Raw genomic sequence first — 23,012 nt, 5'->3', positions numbered from 1 at the left:
AGAAGTTTGATTTATTGATACCCCTTTTCCTCTCAAACCCCTTATCACTACTACACTAATCAATAATAGATGTACCTATGTGTCATTATTTATAGCTAAAGTATGCCTTTCATTAATATTAATACAGTCTCTATTGGGTAACAGTTATTGATTATCAGTGGACAGATTATAAAACAAAGTGTTTAAAAACAATCACACATGGAGCTTTTCAGTTATTCATAAATCTACAGAATTACATGCATGGTGTGCATAAGGTTAATGCTGTTCTCTGTTCATATGGAGTGGCCTCATCAGTGGCACACTGCTGAACCCACCCACCCTGGCCAGTAGACCAAAGTTCAGCTTTTATGTAAGAACATCCATTACATAAGACTGCAGAGTCTGAGCAGCTCACAAATAATTAATGGCTAGAGGTTGACTGAACACTTTTTTTGCATCACTCCTCAGACTCAGTCTGAAAAAAACCCCTGGAACTTCATCTTTATACTTCAAGGTCACTACTAAAGGTTATTTTTTATAAGACATAGCTGTTTAATTCTAAATTTGTCACATCTGTGAAAATACTTCGACTCTTCTTGTCATAAACTTAAGGATGTCTGAGCACTCTAGTACTGCAGAATCTGAGCTGGCACTGGTCACATGTACGTTAAAATCCATGTGGATAACAACAGAAGGGAAACCTTATCCGAAAAGCCACCTAAAAACTATCAGCAATTTTATTTGTTTTGTTTTAAATGCTTTTGAAACATGGCCAGCGTAGCCTAGATATTGTAACTACACTCTGGAAGCCCTGAAATACTGCCAGTTGTTTGCAGAAGACAACCAGACAATAAGATTCCACACTGATCCAGCTTAAACGAGTTAGAAGTCGCAACAGTGCAACAGTGTTGCAAATTAACTGACGCTTGCAAATGTTTCTTTCATTGGCACAAGAGTTAAGTGGATTATAAACAGTCATTTTTGGTAAAAAGTTACACATAAATATTTATCATTAAGTTGGAAACAAGCTTGATATTGATGACTCTTCTTTAAAAAGGGGGCCACTGGCTGTAGATTACAGATGTGATCTTGTAATCTGCAAGTGACTGTCTGCTTTTATATCTTCAACCTTTAATTCAACAGTGATGTTAAAAAAGGCTTGGACCCCAGAAACCCTATAATATTTGTAGCTTTTGATAAACTTTATAGATGACTTTAGATAGCTTGTATTTATTTAAATTGTGTTTTCATAATAATTTAATTTAATTTTATATTAATTTTATATTATATACTATTGCTAAAATATTTTTAAAAATGTATTTTCAAATAAATGTTTTTGAAACTTATCAAATCGTTGTAATTGTTCTTCACTACATGTCTTGCACTATCCTACTGTATATTACTGTACACTACTATTCTTATATCTTATATCTTATTCATCTGTTCCTCTGTCTCTCCTGCTGCTTTGAGCATGTACATGACAAAAGAATTTCCCTCGGGATAAATAAAGTTATTCTTATTCTTACATCACAGAAACATGTAAGGAAGCAAAAAAAAAGGAAGCAGAAAAGTGTATAAAAACAAAATTTGTCCCACTGCCCAAACTTCTCACCATGACTGCAGACCACATGAAGGCCATAAGCTGTATTGCTTTAGCTAATTATTTACAGCACAGACCAAAAAAAAAAGAGAGTTCTATTTTCCAAACTATCACACTACTCAGTAAACGCTGATTATAGTAACACAGAGGATCTATTAGCCAACATAAACCTTACCTGCGACAGAGATGATAAAGGAAGCATCCATGGCATCAATGTCCAGGGTTCTGGCCCGGGCAGACAGGTGGAAATAGGGAATAAAGTAGGCAAGCTGACTGAAGACCAAAGACCAAGTGTATATGCAAAAGAAAGGGTCCTTCAGCAAAGAGAAATCCAGTACTTTGGCTTTTGTGACAGTCACCTCACTTGGCGAGCTTGCATGTGAGGAAAATCCAACAATCGTGGACCCATTCATACTGCCATTGAGCTCCGCTGAGCAATCTGGAGTTGTGGGTTTACACTGACCCAGGTCATGATGGGGCTCATGGCCATTTACTCCATTCAGGACCAGTCTGGTCAGTTCAGGGTTCACTGACTGGTCCTGGAGTCCCTGAGTACATTGCCCCCCCACGTTCACGGTGTCCCTATGAGAGGGAGGGGGGGATTGAAGAGAGTCTGATTTGGAGACGCCATTGGAAACGTGAGTGGACCCATTCAAACAGTTCTTGGAGTACTCCTTCTCTGAGGAGCTCTTGAGAGAAACAGCAGGACTCTTTTGGATGGCAGAGGAGGTAGGGTTTGAAACAGGTGGCTTTACATTGATGGGTCGCAGCAGCATGCCAGAGGCCACCAGATTCAGCATGAGACCACCGAGAATCAACATGGCTCCTAAACATGACAGTGAGAGTTTAGGATCTAAAGTATCACTTTTAGATCACTTCATGGCCTGTATTTCTACACTTAGGCACAAAATTTCTCCTTCTTACCTTGCCAAGCATACCGGTCCAGAAGCAGCTGAGTGAAGGGAGCGAGAGCAAAGGTCAAACCCATCCCAGAGCGTCCAATAGCATATGCCGTTGCTAACCTTTTTCGGAAGTACAGTGCTGTGACCACTGAGAAGGCCTGATACAGTAGTGCAAACCCCATTCCTGAGAGGAGCAAACAAGGTTATTATCCGACATTGCGTCAGTCACAGGGACACACACGTTGGTTTTCCGAATTAATAACACGACACAGAAGTCGTGTCTGGTTACTACAGTTCGTGTGGAAACAGCAACATTAAGGTACTTTACTGTTTAGCAATTAGTTAAACTCACCAACTATCACTCCCATGCTGATGTAGAGGAATACCACGCTGTTGGCGAATATACTCAACAGGAAGCCTCCGCTAACCAGCACTGCACCGGTGATCGAGGTCACTCTTGCTCCCACCTTGGCACATGCCACAGAGGCGATGGGCGCTACAGAAGTGAGAGGAGAAGAAACACAACGGCAAAAAGCTAAATGCAGACATACAGACCAGAAAAGGCTATTAAGTACATTTTGTGAAGGAGAGACGGTAAGTCACAAGAAAATAATTTCCAAACTGTGGAAAATGACGAGTTAAAGAGGTGATGCAATAGAAGGAAAAGATTTTTTTTTCAGTTTGAACCTCCAGACAGACGCAGACTCGACATGATGGAACCGATCCAGCTGATACTTTCTGCTGAGCCACCAAACTCATCTTGGAACGCCACAAAGAAGATCCCAAAGCTCTTTAGGGTGCCCATAACGAGGACATTTACCTGCACAGACACAAATGAAAATATACAGATAATGACAGATATATTTTCTCTGAGAGAAACTTTCCAGTTAATTATATATAAATAAATGGTTCAGTGGGAAAAAAAGGAGATTATAGAGAACAGAGGTACGCATACCAGGAAGCAATGTAGCACGACCATCCAGCCCCAGCCTCCATCTGGAGGGTCCTCATACTGGATCTCTTTCTCTTTGTCCTTCTTCGAGGTCATGGCATCCTTCCTGAACAGGTTCATTATGGCCCTGGTTTCACTTGGAGAAGAAAGATAAAATCAATCACCTCAAAGCTGCAGAAAAAGGATATCATATCAGAAGTTATTTTCAGCATAAGACCAAGAAGCCTTTCAGAGTTTTTTCAAGTAAAGACAAACAGACTTGAAAAAATAAAAAACAACAATGTTCTAAATAAAACTGTGACTTTCTGCTTTTTGATTTAACTTTACAGAAACCCACAAGCCAAAATGTTAATTCATTTTGAATCAATAAAAGTAAAGTCTGATATTATATATGATACTGACATAAAACATCCATCCATTTCCTTCTGCTTATCCAATTCAGCGTCATGGGAGGGCTGGAGCCCATCCCAGGTACCATAGGGTGAGAGGCGTGGTACAACCAGGACAGGTCACCAGTCTGTCTCAGGGCTAACATAGAGAGACAGACAACCATTCATACTCACATTGACACTTATGGGCAATTTCACATTTAGAATTACCATTTAACATAACCCCACTAACTGCATGTCTTTGGACTGTGGGAGGAAACGGGAGTACACAGAGAGAACCCACACAGACAGATATATATTCAAGAGTAATGCTCTGTTACTTTTTCATTTCATTGAGCTGTGAAGTGGGGTGATCTCAGTACTACTAGACCTGGTAACATCTCTTTTGCACCCTATTCAGCTATTGGACTGGAGATAATGCTAACCCTGCTGAGATATTATCTCTACCAATGTTTAATGTGTAATGTGTAAGTGTTGATTATTAACTGTAGCATCTTCTAACTCCCTGTTAGAACTAGCAGTAGATGATTTCTTGTCTTTGTCTTTATGTAATAAAAAAAATGGTTCGTTGGGTTGGGCAGCTAAAAGAGAAATAGTTGTCTTAAACCTGCAGCAAAGTAAACCTACAGCTGCAAAGCAACATTTCAACAATTTTAAACTACACATTCTAAAGCAGGGGTCTCAAACTTGGCCCGGGGGCCACTTGTGGACCACATCACCCCTACTTGCGGCCCGTATATTGACCTGAAAAAAGATAATGCAATTTGGCTTTTTTGTTGGGGAGGATTTGTTTGCTGTTGAGTGCACTGTTAAAATAAGTTCTTTAAAAAGCAAAAAATGATTTAATATGAATATAAAGGCAATATGAGCAGAGAGTACAAACATGTGGAGGGATTGGCTACGTTAGCTCAGTGAGAGAGTTATTTGTTAAAAAAAAAAACATTTGTCACTAACAGTCAAAACCTGATGTGTACACTTATGTCTGCATTTTTATTTTGTTAAATATGAACAAAATTAAAGCAGAGGTGCTGCCACGTGTCTGGCCAATTTATTTATTTGGTAGTTCAATGAAAGGCTTCATTTAAGAGTGAGAAAAAGATTTGCATTTATATTTGCAATTTTGTCTTGTTATACAATATTTGAAATTAAAAAACAAACAAACACAACACTACATTTTCAGAAATATTTGTGGGTGTTTTCTTGTTTGCTTGGTTGTTGTTTTTTGTTTTTTGGTACTACTTGGACACTAAAGTGGCCCTCCAATGAGATGTCAGATGTTCTAAAAAGTATACGCAACTTGCTCAAACTGTTCGTTTTTGGCTTGTAGCTTAAACAGAACTGACTTTTCTTCCCTGTTTGAATTCACAGTGATGCACATGATAACCTGTTAATTAAGCAGAAATGTAAAACAGAAATGCAGCATTGATAAAAAAAAAAAGTTTTTCATTTACTATTATCCCATAGTGATTCTGACCATTACCAGTCATATGGAATAATGCTATGTATCATGTTCTGCAACTGTCTCCTGCATGTAAAAATGCTGCTGCGTGTGCAGTATGCACATGACCTGTTGATGGTCTGCACTTTTCAACAGCAAATTTAGGAAGACAACTGTTAGGGAGCAATGTTTTTTATTAGAATCCAGTATAGCGGAACAAAAGCATTCCAAACAGATCTATGAATCCAAGAATACGCACAAGAGTTTGTGGGATTAGGAATAAATTTAAAGCTAAATCTCTCCTCCAGAGCATATCTTAAAATAAAATGAACTTATACTAGTAGTGATGTCCTCACTGGCTGATACCAGAAGAAGTGAAAGAGAATAATAATGGATTACTGAGTGCTTTAATAATGAAATGATTTTTAACGTATTGTGCTACACCCATTGCATGTGTGTGTGTCTGTGTGGTCTATGTGTAACTAAACAAGTTAAGACTTAAGCTGTAAGACTTTGGCTTATTTCAAATGAACCCATGCCTCTGTTGTTAACAGATTCAAAAATGACTTGCTCGTTTGTGAGCCAGCTTCACTGCAGTTTGACTCCCAACGGGCAACATGTGACCTTGAATTACTTCGGGCCCTTGCTGGAAAACGTTTTCAAATACGCTGACTTGTATTAGCATACATATATATATATAAAATCACCCTTATTCGAAAATACAAGACAAAAAAATTCATCCATGGAGGCAAAAAATGGCAGAAGTGATTTTAGGTGAAAAGGTAACAGCTAGATAGAGTTAAGTTTAAATAAACCAAATGAAAACTTTCTCACAATAAGGAATAATGACAAACTGAGTCAGCAGCTGAATGCAGGCTGTGCCAGGGTCAGCAATAAAACACAAGGGCAAACGGCGGCAGCAGCACAGATTAATGCATCTCAACACCAATGCAGACGGCAGTAAACAAACTCAGCTGTAAGTTTAGAAACTCGTTTAAAGTTCTGTGTTGAGATCCAAGACACAGAAGGATGTGCATTTTAGCTTCGTAGTTATGGTTTATCCTTAACATCCTGTTTTACCTATAACTGTTGTTTTACCGGTGTAGAGAAACTGTGACTGATAACTGAAACTCCTTGACTGATAAACTTCTTATCTTTACAGTTGCCATCTCCACCCATAGATCCACCCATAGCTTTGACAGCCACACCTGTTATTTAGCAGCCAAACAATAAAAGCGCTTAGGTACCCTAACAATGTTTTCTTCATTTTTTCTTCTGCCACTGAAGAACATGGTAGCAGCTGGAGCTGACTGGGGCCAGTCCCTTGATTGTTTTTACAAAGTTTCATGTCTGGGCCTTGGGCACTCTAGCACCACTAATGGGCTGAAGTTGGATTTGCGCCTAACTTCTGAACGATATGCCCAATTTTCAAACAACAGTTACAGTGATCCCTTGGATCAGCCTGGATTCAAAGCACTCCATGATGCCATTCTCAAGCACATTGGATTTTTTGAAAAGGTTTACATGTTTGTTCAAAAGCTCCTTTATTTTTTGCAGTCCTTACAATAATCGGCAAAGCTATCCTTTACACCAGGGGTCCCCAATCCCAGTCCACGAGGGCCGGTGTCCCTGCAGGTTTTAGATGTGTCCTTGATCCATCACAGCTGATTTAAATGGATAAATTACCTTCTCAACATGTCTTGAAGTTCTCCAGAGGCCTGGTAATGAACTAATCATGTGATTCAGATGTGCTGACCCAGGGTGAGATCTAAAACCTGCAGGGACACCGGCCCTTGTGGACTGGGATTGGGGACCCCTGCTTTACACGAAGACCTTTTAGACCTCACCAAATGTATCATATGGCGTGTTCATTTTTAAAAGCTTTGGATCATCACAGCCAATGGAAACGTGCAGCGAGGTGCCAAACAACTACCTCATAAGTTGGCAAAGACATGCATTTAGGATCTTACTGAAGGGTTAAATCACAATTTACCTCATCTTCAGACAAGCCCTATGAAAGTTATCATAATAACTGTGTGTTACAATAAATCAATATTCATTCATTAACATAACTGTTATTATATCTCAGCAACCGTTGCAAGTTTTACACTATAAAGCCCCCTGTCCATTGTGATTTTAGCAGAATACATGATCGTAAATTATCCCAATAAAATACTAACGTGTCCCTGCTCGGTGTTTGACAGTCAGTTACATAAGACAGCCTCGTATTTGTGACCAGAGATATATACGCTGTCAATGAAGGTTTAATAAATAAGTAAGCCATTCGGTTCTTCTGTATCTGCAGAATAAAGGATTGTGACTTTAAATATTAATCGCAAATTCTGCAGAAAGAGACAATATGTGTATAAGAAGATGGTACCTCAAGAAATGAGCAGAGCTGTAAAAAAGAAATCTGCCAAAAAAAAAAACACGGGGCAAACTCCAAGTTTACCAAAGTATTACCTGTAACTGCCTATCCTGTGCCAGGGGTACTGGACAGTCTAACACAGGGCTGAACTGTCTTTCACTTAGCTCTGAAAAAGAGGATGTGAAGGCAGGATTCCAGTGTGCAATGTAAAGACAATATTTGAACAGAGCTATCCTAAAGTCTAAACAATGCAACTCTAAAGTGATTCCATACTGACCACAGATGGTTTTTGGCTCAGGCTAACAAGGCAGCTGCACCGGCTGGACAGAAGCCAAAGTCATTGCTCCTCAACACTGCCACTGTTGCCCGATGCATCCCATACATTGTTAATGAGCATTTCTCCCACTGCAGTAAAGAGCTGATGTTGAGTGGTGACTACAGACAGATAGGGCACAGCACATGCAGCTGACTCTCCAATAACCTTACTTTTTTTTTTAAAGCTGTTCAGATGATTCGTTTGCTAGTGAGTAACCAAGTCACTGATGTTTCTATGATAACTACAATATGATGAATTCTAATATGAATTATATTGTATTGACACAGATGTTTCATCAAGTTTTGTCATGTAGCAGGTGACCCGTAATCCTAAACTGCATTGGCTTAAGAAAATGGATGGATAGATGGATGGAGCAGTTGAGTCAAAGGGGACCTAACACTCGTATTTCAAGTTTCCAAACTTTTTATTGTGGGAGTCAAGTATCCACCAATCTTCTTTGTGATCTTCTTTAATCAGGCTCCATTTCCAACATCCTTTGACTGGTATATCCACTATCCCTGCTTGACACATGTCCAAACCATTTCAGCCTTGCTTCTCTACCTTTGTCTCCAACCTGCTTGACCTGAGCTGTCCCTCTGACATACTTTACCCTGTCCATTCTAGTCACTTCTGTTAAAAATCTTGATATTAGTCTCCAGCCACTCTACCCTGCCTGTGCTCTCTTCTGAACTGTCTATTGTTTTGAATGGTTGAACCCAGGTATCTAAAGGTATCTACCCTCACTACCCCTACTCCTTGCAGTTTTCCTGTTACACCCTTCTCTCTCAGTCACACACAGCTATTCTGTTTTGCTTCTACTGACCTTCAATCCTCTTCTCGCCATTGCATACCTCCACTTCTCAACACTCTCTTCCACCTGTTCCCTACTCTCACTACAAAACACGATGTTGTGTCTTAGCCCATGTAGACTTCTGTCTGACCTCATCTGTAAACCTGTCCTTTAACACTGCATTGCTGGATAAAAGCTACAGAGCACACAAGTTTATATGGTAAAGAGGCGTATGACATTAATAATGTTATGAACAAAATCCATGTTTGACTTATTTTTAAAAGTTAACAGTAGGTGAAGTTGTGTTTGGTGTTCACAGCTGTTCCCCGCTTGGTTTACTTAACCAACTGCTTCAAAGAGCGACCCAAAATCAGTTGAACCATATGAGCATCACGACAACTTTAAACCTTTGCTGCATTTAAACAAATGGCACAACAGCAGTAACTTCATTCATTATCTATAACTATCGGTTACTACTGACATAAAGGCAGTTATTCGAGACTGTTGCTGTCAGAGAGCAGTCCTAACCACCTGTTTATCACTAGTCTTTTGTAGCCAGCATTGCTAACTCAGTCTGACTTAGAAATGTATAAAAAGCCAGCACCAAACTAGAGAGAGAGAGCACACAGAGCGGATTAAATGGGAATGAATTGGGCCAGTGTAGTGCAAGAAAAGTATTTCCCCCTATGTGCGGTTAACAAGTTGTCCTTAGAGAGTGCTTGAGCGCATGTTTGTGAATGTGCCGAGTCTCAGGGTTTGAGCGACAGGGGACTGGAGTCCAGCACTTTGTAGTGTGGTGTTCACACTGTGTTACCGCAGACCTTTCATGCAAACCTTCTCTTTGCAAGACTTCATATGTGCATCTGGTCTAATACTGCATTTTAGTGAGGTTACTGTGTGTGTAATGTTCTCCAAAACCTGTTCTTAACCTACATTTCCTTCATACTGCTATCAATGAAATTACTGCCTGCCAAAACACAATGAGAACAAATATTTTGCAACTCCACCCACGGAGTGCAAGACTTTACATGACATCCACACTGAGCAAACTTGTGCACCTTCCCATGAAACACTTGCAATTATATTTTTTAAGTATGGCAAATCCAGTATTTGTGACATCCATCTAACAATTCAGCACATCCATATATACTGAATTACAGTCTCCCGCTTCCTAGCTGGCAAATCACCATAAATATTTGCATGTAACCTCCACATTGCATAATATGACCTTGTTTGTGAAACCTTTCACAGAGTAACAGCTCTATAGACCTGCTAGAGCTTAAAAACATGAGTTGAGTCCTGGAGCACCTTTTAAGGTTAAACCAGGCAGACACACCTAGCCTGGCTTTGTACTATTCAAAATAAACCCACTTATTATCAGCCAGCTATTGTTGTTGTGATTCAATAACAAAGTTTTCATGCTAACTCAGCGTGCAAGCCTCTCCCTAACCTGAGAGCAAACTGGAGCTATAAAATCAAAATCCAAAGATCCAACATTAATGTTAAGTCACCGTGTCTTGAACACACTCAAGCACTCTGCTTTAGGTTTAGCTGGCTACAATTAGCCTAAACAGGGGTCTAAACCGGTGAGATAATTCAAACTCTTAAGTATAGAATATTAAAAATATCCAAAGGCCTTTATGCAAGTTATCCAACCATGATAGTACACCTATTAGACCAGTCTCCTTTTTAGTGCTCACTAGAGAGACATTTTTTGTTCATTCTGAAGGGAGAGCTAATTGAATAAAGAAAATAACGTGCTTATTTCCTTTCCTACCAGGATGAACTTCTGAGTAAGAGGTATGAGGTTTTCAGGGATCTAATGGAAGAATGTGTCAACTTTAATTCACCTGATTTTAAAGACAAATGTTTTTGAGTACAGAGGAGACACTTAACCCCCTTTTGTGCTCAATTAACTCATTTCAACAGTTTATTTTCTCCACTATGCAGTATCTATGGCAACCCGATCTGTGGGATAATATTTCTGGTTTATGAATTGGACTGAATTTTTTTATACTGTGAATAGAACAGCGGCAATCACTGGTGACTGGACTAACCTTATTTGAGATGAAAATGCAAAAAAGGCAATCACATTCAAGAGTTTGCATTTCCAATTTGCAATCTAGACAGCACTTGATTTTGAGTATTGACATTTTTTTCTCTATTAATACCTTGGGCTACTCTGAGGTTTTGCTTAGAAATGACGGCAAAAATAAAAGGTCTTTTAACTCTTCAGCATACTGAAGTTTCTTTTTATTTCTCCTTTTTCTTTACAGAAGTGGACTAGTGCAGCCTGCATGTCAGTTTGTCAAAACCTGCAGATAAACTCAGGCTAAGAAAAATAACCCAAACTAGAGAAAAAAAGAAAATAACTTATGAAGTTAAATATGACAAATTGCCAACTAAATATAACAAAAGAGAAAACAATCCCGTTTCAGGGCGGCCCCTGAAGTACAGTCACTGTTTGACACCATTGTCTGATCCTTATAAGAAGCTAAACTCGTCTCTATGTATCCTCAAGTTCACTCCAGGAAATATTTCATAACTGTGTTTCATCTGTTATCCAAAAGAAAACTGTAAATAGGTAAACAGTGTTTAACAAAAAGCATATTAATGAACATAATCTCAGACTGTTTAAAATGAACACATCACCCAGCACTTTCCCAAATGTGCCCCTCCTTTGTACTGCAGTTGGCACATTACTTCGGGATCTTGATTATAAAAGCAGCCTGGTTTGGCAGCTACTGGATCCAAACCCGAGGAAAGCCAAGTACAGTTTGAAGGAGAGGTGAGAAACAGATTAATTAAGTACACATCTTAAAATGTGATATGTTTCATTATTTTAGAATCGTACATGCAGCTTTATTCTGTTCTGGTTGGAACTTCTTGCCCACAAAGGCTTGAGTTTTCTGCTTAAGGTAGAGTTTCCCAAAGATTTTGTGTCAAATTTAAAAAACTAACAAAAAAAATGTGCTCCATTAACACACTTTTAAAAAAAAATCAATTATTAGTGTTAAAAATAGCGTTAGAATAACACCCACAAAATCTTTCACCTGGTTATTTGTGTCCCAATTGATGTAGCTCTGCACCCCACTTATGGGGCCCGGCTCATGGTTTTAGAACCACGTGCTAAGAGTAATATGAAACTTTAGCAGCTGGAGGGTTCGAATCAGGAGGTTCCTATAGCATAACAGTATGAATTTCTTCCAGCTTGAGCTGAAGTAACGATGGCAGGTTTTTTCTGTTTTGTTTTTTTTACCAAAAAAACAGGCACCGTGGTTTTCAAACTCCCAACTCATACAAGTTCTTGTCTTGTCCACTCGTGCACAGAAAACTCAAAGACTGTTTGTCTCTAGAAATTATGTCAGACTCTAACTGAAAGTTTTGTTTCCTCTTAATAGTATTTTCTGTGACCCCAATACTGCACCACACACACACACACACACACACACACACACACACACTAGTTCTAGAAACACATGGCACTAAAGAGATCAAGGAAACCTTTGCAGATATCAGATGTCTTCAGTGAGGTCTTATATTCAGAGGTTGCAGAAAAAGAATATTCAAAAAGCATCAACGTTATACAAAAAAGAAAAAAAAATCAAAGCTCCACTAATTATATATGCATAATAACTGAAATGGAGACAGAATAGAATTGTTATTCCATTATTGTTCCACCATCCTGCAGAGTAACAGTTCTCTTTTCACCTGCTGTGAATGACTATTTAATTCGAATTATATTTTGAGATGTTTAAATCGATTTCTTATTCAGATGAAAAGGAATTACAGTGGTCAAAAATCTTCCTTTAGTAGAGCTTACCTGTTATATTTTGTATGTAGAATCCCTGAAGGCACTGTAGGTGAAGAGAAATCTCAGAAGTCCTAGTTTCTGAGTACCACCCTCAGAATGATTTAAGGGCACTTGGAACTACAGCTGCACCAAGATCAGCTTCATAACCTACAAATATAAGTGAAATAAAAACAGAAGAAATCATTGTGTTGAAGCATATGTTCTAGCACCTGTCGATGAGGCACCATTTAGAAAGAAGAAAGATTAATAAAACCACAGAGCCTGTAGGGAAATCCATTACATTAGAATACAAACAAACTAGTTGCATTATTGTTCATCAGTCGTAAAGAAGACCCATCAAGATGTAGTCATAAATGTAGAACAACGTAAAAAAAAAATAAATGTGTCTATTTCAACCAGAGAAGTGTCTTACCTTTCTCATCCCGAGCTACAAAAAAGTCTAAATCAAGTTATCCATGTGTTCCTGTGCTGTTGAATTCTAAACTATGACTTTGAGGAAAGTGTAAACGCCTACAGAGGAGTTCCCTGTAAGAAACAGATGTGCTTAAAAAAAACAAACCAGACAGCCTATCTTGTTTAACAGGTTTTTAAGAATTTTGCGTGAGCATTCAGAGTTGTGAGAGTCAATGTGCACCAATTTGAATACATGGAAACATGCAGTCAAATTGTGAAACGGAGTTTACGTGGTCCTTTTAAAGTCATGCATGTCAGCATTTTGACAAAAACTATAACTGAAAGAGACATATAAAGCTATTTAAGACTAGAGCTAACTCTTAAAAAAACCCCTGCAAGGCAGGTGTAGCCTGTGGTGAATAACTACAGGCTAAACAGCGAATAATAACTTTCTTGCTTAAGTGGGCTGTGTCTAAAGGCTTAGGGCTAATACAAGAAAATCAGCTTCACGGTGCAGCAATTGTACAAAAAGTGGGTCAAACAAAGATCACACTTCCAAAATAGTAACACACTTTACTCAGATATGGCAAAACATTCGATTGGGTAGGAGTCTGAAAAACAGGGTAGTTTGAGAACACACTCTATCACTGTAATATTTATAGATTTGAAATTGGTGAAATGATCTCCCTGTGCTGCATTACTACTGTCAGATAGAGCCTGTAAAATGGGTTTCATTTGACCACAAGATCCAAAATAAACTGAATCCAAAAAGTACTCTAAAAAATAAAGATTTTGACAAAAAAAAATCACAGGATGTTTCTATTGAACTGGGTAGCACCGAGCTCCATATGTAGGCCATAATGAAAGAGGGTATAGTATAAATGAAAAGCAGGTTAGCGCAGAATTCATGTTAAAAAGGGCAAATTTCTTAAAAGGAGGAGGTATGTTACTTATAACTACACATAAACTACCATTTATTAATCAGTTAAAGGCACATCAAGTGTGGGAAAAACAACAGCTGGCTTCTTTAATAGTGCCTTCATTTAAAACTTGCTGAACTGGAGCACTTTCCTCTCTTCTGTCAGAGACGAGAGGAATTGTTTTGATAATATATCAAAAAACTAAAAACCTGTTTCTCAAAAAACTTAAACTTTTCATTCTTGACCAAGGTTCTAAAGTTCCTTCACCAAACACACTTTTTAACCACATTTTTAACACTTTTATAATTTAAAGTTATGCGCTTAAATAATTAATGAATGGTTCTACAGTTTCAATATTAATGCCATGCTTTTAAAAATATTTTAAATTGAGAGCCTACCGATTCAAATTCCCACCCATGGCTGGCCTCAGCTGCTGTGTCAGGTGTCTCTGTGCACAAAGAAAGACCCACGTGATCTCTGTGCCCCTCTTTATAGTGGGTGCCTGCCTGACACCTACTCCTCGTCCCCTACCTGTGTGACTTTGCCTTCTTCCACCCTTGGCTGGGTAATTACCTTGCTCAAATTCCATTAATTGTGGCCCCTAATAAACAGCGATACTTGATCAAAAAAGGTCAACCTGTATTTATTTTAGCATTGACTAATGAAATTGATCTTTTTTCATCATTTTTCCATTAGGCTTACCCAAAACCCATGAGGATGCAACCTATGTATGTATGACGTATGTTCAAACCTTCGGTTGTACAGTTCTCTAAGGACCTGTTTACAGAAAACAGGGGCACAATCGAGATATCCGTTATCAGTGCTGACTGACAGCAGGGCTATTCAACTTCTATAGCAACTGGGGCAGGTAGGAAAATTACTGAGGGTCCATACAGTAATGTATACAGTATAACTTTAATAGCTATTTTACTAGGTGGCATCAAGTAGTCACGCGCATTCCTTTTCCTTTGTGGTATCATTTTAAGTGATTCTAGACAGCAGCCAATCCATATAAAAAAGTAGGACAGTCTTCATTATATGCACAAAAAGCTATATGTAAAAGGAAAAAAACAGGACAAGAATCATTTGCTGGCAGGTACAATCCATAAATGTAGCTGGTTGGATACTGTATAACTGTATACATCAGACTAACGTAAGCTTACATTAATTCGGGGCCTGTTCATAATAAGAAAAACGCATCTAATTATATACATTAAGTCTTTAAACCAGGTCTATAAGCGTAAAATGCTCACAGTAAGACAACACAGTTATCAAAGTAATTATAAACTGGCATGTCCATGGCAGAATCACAACCTATTCCAAGCAGTCACAAGGGGCTTGCAGCAGGTTCATACCCATATTTGTTTAAGGTGAAGTCACTAAAACAGTATCCAGACTAGCAGGGCTGTTTGCACTATCACAAAAATAGAAAAATAGATGGCAGTCTTTGTAGTGTCACTAATACAGCATTACATGCTTTAGTAACATTGTAGACTAACCATACATATGAAAAAATGGGTAATTTAAAAGTTGTTTCAGCCAATGAGAAAAGCTGGGCTGCCATTTCTTTGCTTGCAGCATTATGCAACCACCCCTGCATCCAATTTCATGAAACTGGAGGGGGGGTTTGGGGTGGGGGGAAGGGGGTGGGGATAAAGGGGAGAGGGGACATAAGCAAATAAGAACCCAATGAATTTTGGGGCAGTTCTTTAGAGGTGGAGTGAATAGGGCATAGGTGGGTTCGGTTTGACGGAGGACGTGTCCCTCTAACTCGGCAGGGAACAGCATGCTCTCGTTGGGGATTGAAAACATTTTCATAATGGAAAGGGACGCTTTGTGCAGTGGGGTGCAGTGGACTTTTTAGCTTTACAGGCCAACACTGTAAAGCCCAAAGTCAAAAGTCCACTGCACCCTCACTGGAAATGCTGTTTGTAGCAAAGATAGAGTGCATTTGACCAATTCAAAAGATGCACTCATCAATACATTGCTTTTACACAGATGTTTGCCTTCTTCGCTTGCGACCTATTTGATGGAAAATAGGTAACACGAACACAGCGCTAACCTCAGTAAGAACATCCTCTGAATGTGTCTGTTATGACGGGCGTCCTATCCGACCAAGATTCTGTCCTCTTGCCACACAGAGGTGTGGCACACAGAGGTGTGGCAAGAGCAGAAGTTTTGCTTTTAGTTGATAAGTAACATACCTGATTTGACTTTCCGTGTCCTGCACTTTAAGTTTCACAGTTTCACTTCTGTCATTAACAGGCTTATCCAACACACACTGCATAGATTTGATTGTTCATTTTTTGTGTTTCCTCAGGCTGGAAAAGATGCATTTTCCAGGCAGAGGTCACATAAAAAGTCAAGAATTATTTATTTGCAGAGTTTTAAGTATGTATGAGGTATTTACTAGATTAATGATGCTATAGACTCAAGATTAAATGAATGAATGACTAAATTAGTGATCTTTGCGCACAGCATAATGTCAAAACCTGCATTAGTGAGCCTCAGCATCTGATCTTTCACTCCAATGATCCTAGCTACAGTCACCATCAGTAACTAAGAGAACAGGAAAACTAGTGATCTGCATTGTTCAGGAAAACTACTGGGTGTGTCTTAGTCTTAATACAGTTAATGGGTGCTTTTTTCTCATGCAACTGTAAAGAAATTGCATGCTGTGTACTTATGTGTATTGCTAGTCTACTTGCCATCTACCGTGCTCTGTTAACGTCAGAGAAAAGAAAAAAGAAAAAAGAACCAGTCATCCGGTCCAAAAGTGTTCTATAACTGCATTAGTAAGAAAGACAACTCAGATTATTTAAAAACATGCTAGATCAACCTTTAACCTTGTTCCCTATTAATTATCTCGCATTAAGTTTCTTCTTATGGATTTATCACCTCGTGTGCAGCTTGGGACCTGAGACTTGCTTGTTTATAATTCCACTTAAAAGTAAAAGGCATGCCCTTGCATGCAAAACCTGTGAAAATAAAAAACAGTGGTGAGACATAGTTGTGGTCACCTGTGCCACTTTTCATATGCACACAGGGCTTTGGAACCACACTGGAATTGCCCCTGGACCGGAGATGCAAAGTCCTATTTATAGTCTCCAGGTGATCATCAGAGGAATAAAAGTCAACCATTTCATCATAACATGTTTTATTTGGAGTACTCCAGTCAACATAAAGTGTTAACAAAGCACAAGTATTAGTAATTAGGCCTGTTCACTGCCAGTGACATACTTTTGTGTGGATTATGCATTGATAGCTGAACTTTTTTTTCTCCTGGGAGATTAAATGGGAGTTTACATCTCCTAGGAGATTACATAAACTACTACTTTGCTAAAACTCACAAAAAAGTTAATTTAATTATACTTCGTTTATTATTGCTTGGTGACACTGTCTTTATGACTTTTGGTCTCATCAATCAAAATAACCCATATCTTCCAGCAGTCTTGCTTCTACATCAGGAATAGTGAGATTATGGAGCAAGCCTTTGACTTGCAGTCGTATTATAGTGGGGAGAAAACAGGGTGGTCTTACCTTGTGTAGCTGCAAGCCAGTCCTTATCTTCACTTCGCAGGCCGGTTGCATTGCGCCCCTCACTTCAACTCAGCACCGCTGCGAAGTGAAGAGAAGGGTCGCTCAAACAGATGTGAAAATTCAGGCAGACATGGGATGGCACTGACACGAGATTATATCTCTTATCCACCAGACCAAAAAAAGAGGCCCGAACCTGGACTGACGCAATCTAGGTGAAACTCTCTTAACCCCAAAATAACTTTCATGGGTCAACGAGGATACCGGTCTGTTTTTGGACAGTTATATTTCTGTCCGTGTCTGAGCTTTGTGTGTGGGAGAACATAGATCTTTACCAATAAAAGAAAAACCCGGTTAAAATTTAATCCGAACATTTCGTTTACTCATCTGAGGAATAAGAAAAAGTTGAAACGTGTTTGCAGTTAAAGAAGAAGCTGCTCGTACCTTTGATTTCCCCCTGCCGTCGACTTGCTTCTGTCCCGCTTTGAACTAGTTTGTTTTGACGCGTAATTTGGGGTTTTCTCGCTCAGAGCTTCTGCGCCCATGAAAGACGTGCGCGTCACCATTGAGGGACTTCTCGGCACAGAGAGACTGCTGCGGGACGTTTTTCTCCGGGGATGATCGTGCCATAACTTTGCCTCTATGCGCGGGACCCTCTGAGCTGCATCTCACATCTCAGCCTCAGCATCGCTCTCTGTGCCGAGGAGCTGCAGAGGGCAAAGCCTTCGCGGAGGAGAACCACGTGACTGTAGCACCAATGAGCCCCAATCTGAAAGCTAGACTAGGAAGGAAAAAAAAAACCCCTCTGCGGTCAGAACCTTAGAGCGAGGCAGACTTTACTCACATTACACAGTCTAGTATGTGGATAGGAGACCATGTGCTATAGAAAGCAGGATAGGCGGGAACTATATCTAAAAATAGGCCATCTGCAAGCAATATTACAAAATCAGTGAAAGTTCTTACAGAGAGGAGAGCACCCGGATGATACCTGTTCCCACCTGCACCTACTCTCAAAACGACTGGGGCTTTATAGCAGCTCCGTTTAATGATTGCAAACTCTGAAACCAGTTTTTTCTCACCTCTGCAGCGAATATCATCCAGCTTCCAAAGAAAATGGCTCAACCATGTAAGACTGATCAAAGGAGAAAACAATGAATACTTAACACACATTAGGCAATCTCAAAGTCAAGTTAAAGTTTTATTAGGGGTTGTTATTCTCTGCACGACAGCCTTCAAATCAAAAAGACACAGGAACAGAGAGCGTTGATATAACAAAGCACGGAGCTGGTTTTGGAAATGATATCAAAGTAACAGTATTACTTTCAGATCAGTGTTTACCATTCAATTTAAAGAACAAGCATCTTCTTATTGAAATATGGAGTCTGAATATACAGAAACAGCAAATCAGTTTTTGGATTGCGTGAATAAACTTAATGTGCACACTTGTGCATACACTTCTTTACAAAAAGAGAGAAAACAAAATCCTCAGCGAGTCGGTTGTCTTCAAGATGCAATCTTATGAACTGCTACTGTGATGGTCCCGTGACTCCTCACCAGAATGTTTCTAAAGAACAAATAAAGATAAAAAAAATGTAGAAACTCTGAGCTGATAAACGAAAACTGTACTGACAAACAGGGATTAGTCAAAGGTGACAAAGTTCAGGAAATGCTCTGTTTTTCTCTATGACATGTTTTCACCTTTGACTGATAAATCTTTTTCAACCTGTCAGTCGTACACTGCTAATATGATGATCAGTATGAGCAATCAATCAATGATTATTACTCAAAAAAAAATTTTTGTCGTCATCATTACCACGAATTTCAGTAAACGAGGTAAACTAGCACAGAAAGAAAGCACCACTTCCTAGATTTCATCACAAAACCACAAATTTGTTCTTATCAAGTGGTTACAAATGATCAAACTCTAGAAATAATCAGAACAAAATAAATATCCGCCTTTAAAGAGGAAACAGTCAAAAAACAATAACAACAAAAAACAGGCTCATCCATTGTCTCTATCCTATCACTTTAAAGTCTTAATTTTCTTTTTAATAACTTCTCCTTTATGGTCTCAAGTATTTTGAGAGCTGATGTTAATGGTGCACCAGAAGGGGGCAGCAGAGCTGCAAAAATAAAGTCTTTTTGTCAAGCCTGTGATCAGTTAGAGAAATTAATCATTTGATTTTGGCTTGTTTTCAGATGTTTTTTGGAGGTACTCATCTCCCTGCATATTAATCAGTGCAAGCACAGACATGCTTGAATTCACTGAGATGGAGAAAAAAAGGAGAGATGAAAGTCAGTCAAGCAAAAACCAAAAAGACAAAAGTTGTGTCAGTGCTCACCCCGACTCGGACTCCAGGCATACGGTTGGAGTGTCTGTTGGGTCTTTTGTGAGAGCTGCAGCTTGTTTGGCCAAAACGGACACAACACCGCCATGTTCATCAGACAGGGACCCGCGGCCTGGAAATAAAAGACTTTTTTTTTTAGAAAAAACACTCAAACCAGTGTTGATTAATTTCCCTTTAAGGTGATCGTGCATCTAACAAACTCATGTTGTCTAGCTTCTAGCTGAGGAGCCAAACCAACATTTTTTGATTTTAACACATTTCTTTGTTGATAAGGAAAACCAGGCTACACCTGAAGGAACAAATCCACGGTTTCGGACAAGCACACTAACTTCACTGCGTTTCCAGGCTTACTCTTAGCAACAATCCAGGAAGTTTCTGCACCTGGTCAAGAAGTCAGATCAAGACACACAAAACCCTGGAAAACACAATTTGCTGTTTCTGCACTTCAGTTTTTGTAAGATGAACAAAAATGAACATTTTACAGCATTATGTGGATAATTAGTTGGATTTGTCTGTAGATTCTGTTACGTTAGGACAGACAGTCTGTATGCTAAGTTAAGTGGCTGCTGGCTCTAGGTTCATATTTACTACGCAGACATGAGAGTGCTGTGAATCTACTCAACTAAATCGTAGGAAGAAGTCAAATAAATACAGAAAGCTGTCAGAGAGTCAGACAGCAAAATTGTTTGGCCAGTAAGATTTTATTCATAATATTTTAATGAAGTTTTTTTGTTTGTTTTGAAGCATATACTTCAAATACACACAACTATCACACAGTGGACATTCCATCACAGTGAAAAGTGAGCCTGTGAGTAGAGAGTCTACTTGTATTTCAATGATATGAAAGTCTGATGGTGAAATGTAATAATATCCACAAATGCTGATAAAGCAGCACATAATCTGGTGTAAGTGAGAACCCTTCCAGCTGAGTTATACCACTATCAATATGCTAATTATGTTTTTGAATGAAACATACACGATACACAATTTGTTATTAAAGAGCAGCAATTTTTTATATCAGAGGAAACCTAGTAAAACTTTTACATTTACAGTGGTCCCTCGCTATAACGCGGTTCACCTTTTGCGGCTTCGCAGATTTTTTTTGTGCAATTTTGCATGCTTTTTATTTTATTTATTTATTTATTTTTACAGTGCGTTGTGTTCTGCGTCCTGATTGGCTGTAGACCACTGTCAATCAATCTCCTCCATGCCGTGTCTCCTGTACAGTACAGAATGTGTTCAGCTTGTCAAATTTACATAAATCTTCAATCGCTAGCAGTGTGACTCAGAAGTGCTGTACTGTATGTTTGTACGTTTTCTCCCCAACAAACACAACAATGTCAACGAAACGTTTTGCACCATCAAGGGCAACCGCGGGTGCCTTTGGTTTCATTCTATAATACTGGAGATCATCTATAATAATTATAAAAAATAAAGTTGGCTACTTCGCGGATTTCACCTATCGCGTGTTATTTTTAGAATGTAACCCCCATGATAAACGAGGGACCGCTGTACATTTGAAAAAATACTGTCTGAAACATTTGTACTCATGTTTGGATGATTTTTACAGGAACTACATCAAAGTTAATCAAGGGCTCACTAAAACATTTATTAATCCTTGATAGAGCAAGCATAGGAGCAGGCTGTGCATGACTCTCAGTCATGTAAAAAAAGAACGTTTTCACGGGACTCGGTGGAGCACACTGCAGCCATCTTGTTCATGATGTTTAAGATTTAACACATTTACCATGGGACATCCACTCATGGGAAGATTGTGGCATTGTGTGTTAACACACACCTCAATACTGCAGACCACCAAATTCCCCAAATTTCAGCTTTCATAATTAATTGTCTTTCATTTTCACTTGACTTATATGCAGAATGAAAATTAATTCTCCATCAACATGGTTAAAGTTTTTTAATTATTGTATTTTATTATTGTATTAGAATAATGTATTAGTAGTGGATGGTTTAAAAACAACTTATAACTTATTATTCTTAAACTAATGATTACATTTGACTACAAATACAGTATGTACAATGCCAATACTCAGATCAGTATACAATATAGTTTTACTACAATTTTAAGTTGAGAAGCTTCTATTCTTTTTGAATATTTTTTCCCTTCATAATGATGTAAGTGTGTGTTTCTGTTTCATGCAGTGACAAATGCCACTAACCCATTATGATTAATGCTTTAGGTAGAAATTTTAGTATGGCCGTTGAGCTTCAACAATTAACAGATTGCAGGTAAAAAAAAACAAACCCCCCCCCCCCCCCCCCCACATTTCCAAAGAAATGCCCACAACCTTTTTATTATGAAGGAGCTTAAAGTGGATTTTTTTTAAATTAATACTTGTATTTTTACTTTGTTTATTTGAATTCTTCTGTTGCTCTTGAATCTGTTTTATATTGTCTTATGTATTACTTTAAATGCTTATTTGTATCCCTGTATTAATTAATAAGAACTTAATGTTTTCGTGAAAACAACACCACTCGGTACCCTCTCTCCCATCCAAAGCGTAATGACTTATGGCTAAATAACCCATAACTTTGAGCATCTGAGCAGTGACACCAGTGCACTTTGACAAGTAAAAGGCCAGTTTAAAGTGAACTAGTTTGAGATTTCCTCACTTACAGCCCAGGTTGTGTCCTTGTTGATCCGTGCAGAGCACACCAACCACTGCTGGATTCTTCATGCTGCCACAAACAAACACACAGAGGAGCGAAAGTCGCTTTAAAGGTCACAAAAACGTAAAACATATACTCAGTGCTAGAGTGGTTTTAACTTACGTATCATCGAGATGCTGTTCGAGGGTCGACTCCATTGTTATCAATCGGGAATAACTTAAATCGAAGTTTGCTCAATGAAGCTGTATTTTTGTTGTTATCTGCTACCTCAATGTTTCCGGGTAGAGTCAGCTGACTGTCACATGAACTAAGGGTCCATATGAGGACCAAAATATGCCCAGCGCGGAAATATACAACAGTATGTAGGACCAAGTGAGTCATGCGCATTGAAATAAAGCGTTTCGTGATTTAATGATGAATGATACATTAAAATACATTCCCTCATTCATTCATTTATTGGATATTCAGGCACTAATAAAGTCAATAATTATTTGATAATTCAATCGAAAATAAAAGGACTAATCATAAATAAATATTTCTAAATGAACTATAAATCCATTAATTTAATAAATATTTAAAATCAAATGGCATTAAACTAACAAATAAAAACTTAATTAAAAAAACATTTTTTAATG

The 23,012-nt window shown here is 38.6% G+C and overlaps 2 protein-coding genes across 4 annotated transcripts in view; both read right to left on the bottom strand.

The window, feature by feature from the left end:
- The window catches only part of slc16a4 (solute carrier family 16 member 4), a 30,607-nt gene extending 12,529 nt beyond the window's left edge, over positions 1–18,078 (bottom strand). Inside the window, exons 1-9 of one of the 3 annotated variants that reach the window (XM_063465403.1) lie at positions 17,843–18,078; positions 17,402–17,479; positions 14,260–14,309; positions 12,558–12,695; positions 3,437–3,569; positions 3,169–3,301; positions 2,834–2,977; positions 2,504–2,665; positions 1,755–2,405 (exon numbers count right to left, since the gene is read on the bottom strand). In XM_063465403.1, the coding sequence (XP_063321473.1) occupies positions 1,755–2,405; positions 2,504–2,665; positions 2,834–2,977; positions 3,169–3,301; positions 3,437–3,553 (1,207 nt within the window). In that variant the 5' untranslated portion in view covers positions 3,554–3,569; positions 12,558–12,695; positions 14,260–14,309; positions 17,402–17,479; positions 17,843–18,078. Of the gene's footprint in view, positions 1–1,754; positions 2,406–2,503; positions 2,666–2,833; positions 2,978–3,168; positions 3,302–3,436; positions 3,570–3,835; positions 3,954–12,557; positions 12,696–14,259; positions 14,310–17,401; positions 17,480–17,842 lie in introns of those variants that run through there. The other 2 variants (XM_063465402.1, XM_063465401.1) reach the window with 2 other exon arrangements.
- A 520-nt stretch (positions 18,079–18,598) lies between these two features.
- Positions 18,599–22,592, bottom strand: lamtor5 (late endosomal/lysosomal adaptor, MAPK and MTOR activator 5). Its single transcript, XM_063465404.1, has 4 exons — positions 22,540–22,592; positions 22,385–22,446; positions 19,741–19,858; positions 18,599–18,962 (listed from the first exon to the last, which is right to left on the bottom strand). The coding sequence occupies exons 1-4, from the start codon at positions 22,572–22,574 to the stop codon at positions 18,902–18,904; spliced, it is 276 nt and encodes a 91-aa protein (XP_063321474.1). The 5' UTR covers positions 22,575–22,592; the 3' UTR covers positions 18,599–18,901.
- Between the last annotated feature and the right edge of the window lie 420 nt (positions 22,593–23,012).

The sequence above is a fragment of the Pelmatolapia mariae genome, linkage group LG20 (genome assembly GCF_036321145.2).
Source record: "Pelmatolapia mariae isolate MD_Pm_ZW linkage group LG20, Pm_UMD_F_2, whole genome shotgun sequence".
Classification (NCBI taxonomy): domain Eukaryota; kingdom Metazoa; phylum Chordata; class Actinopteri; order Cichliformes; family Cichlidae; genus Pelmatolapia; species Pelmatolapia mariae.
Note: the sequence above shows the minus strand (reverse complement) of the source record. Positions and strands in the feature narration are given on the sequence as shown.

Bases quoted from the DNA above. Each gene is read 5' to 3' on its own strand.
- lamtor5 (XM_063465404.1), bottom strand. From the start codon at position 22,574: ATGGAGTCGACCCTCGAACAGCATCTCGATGATAC. The intron at 22,447-22,539 runs GTAAGTTAAAAC...TGTTTGTGGCAG, and splicing joins GAACAGCATCTCGATGATAC to CATGAAGAATCCAGCAGTGG. The intron at 18,963-19,740 runs GTGAGCACTGAC...TTTGTTCTTTAG, and splicing joins TGCCTGGAGTCCGAGTCGGG to AAACATTCTGGTGAGGAGTC.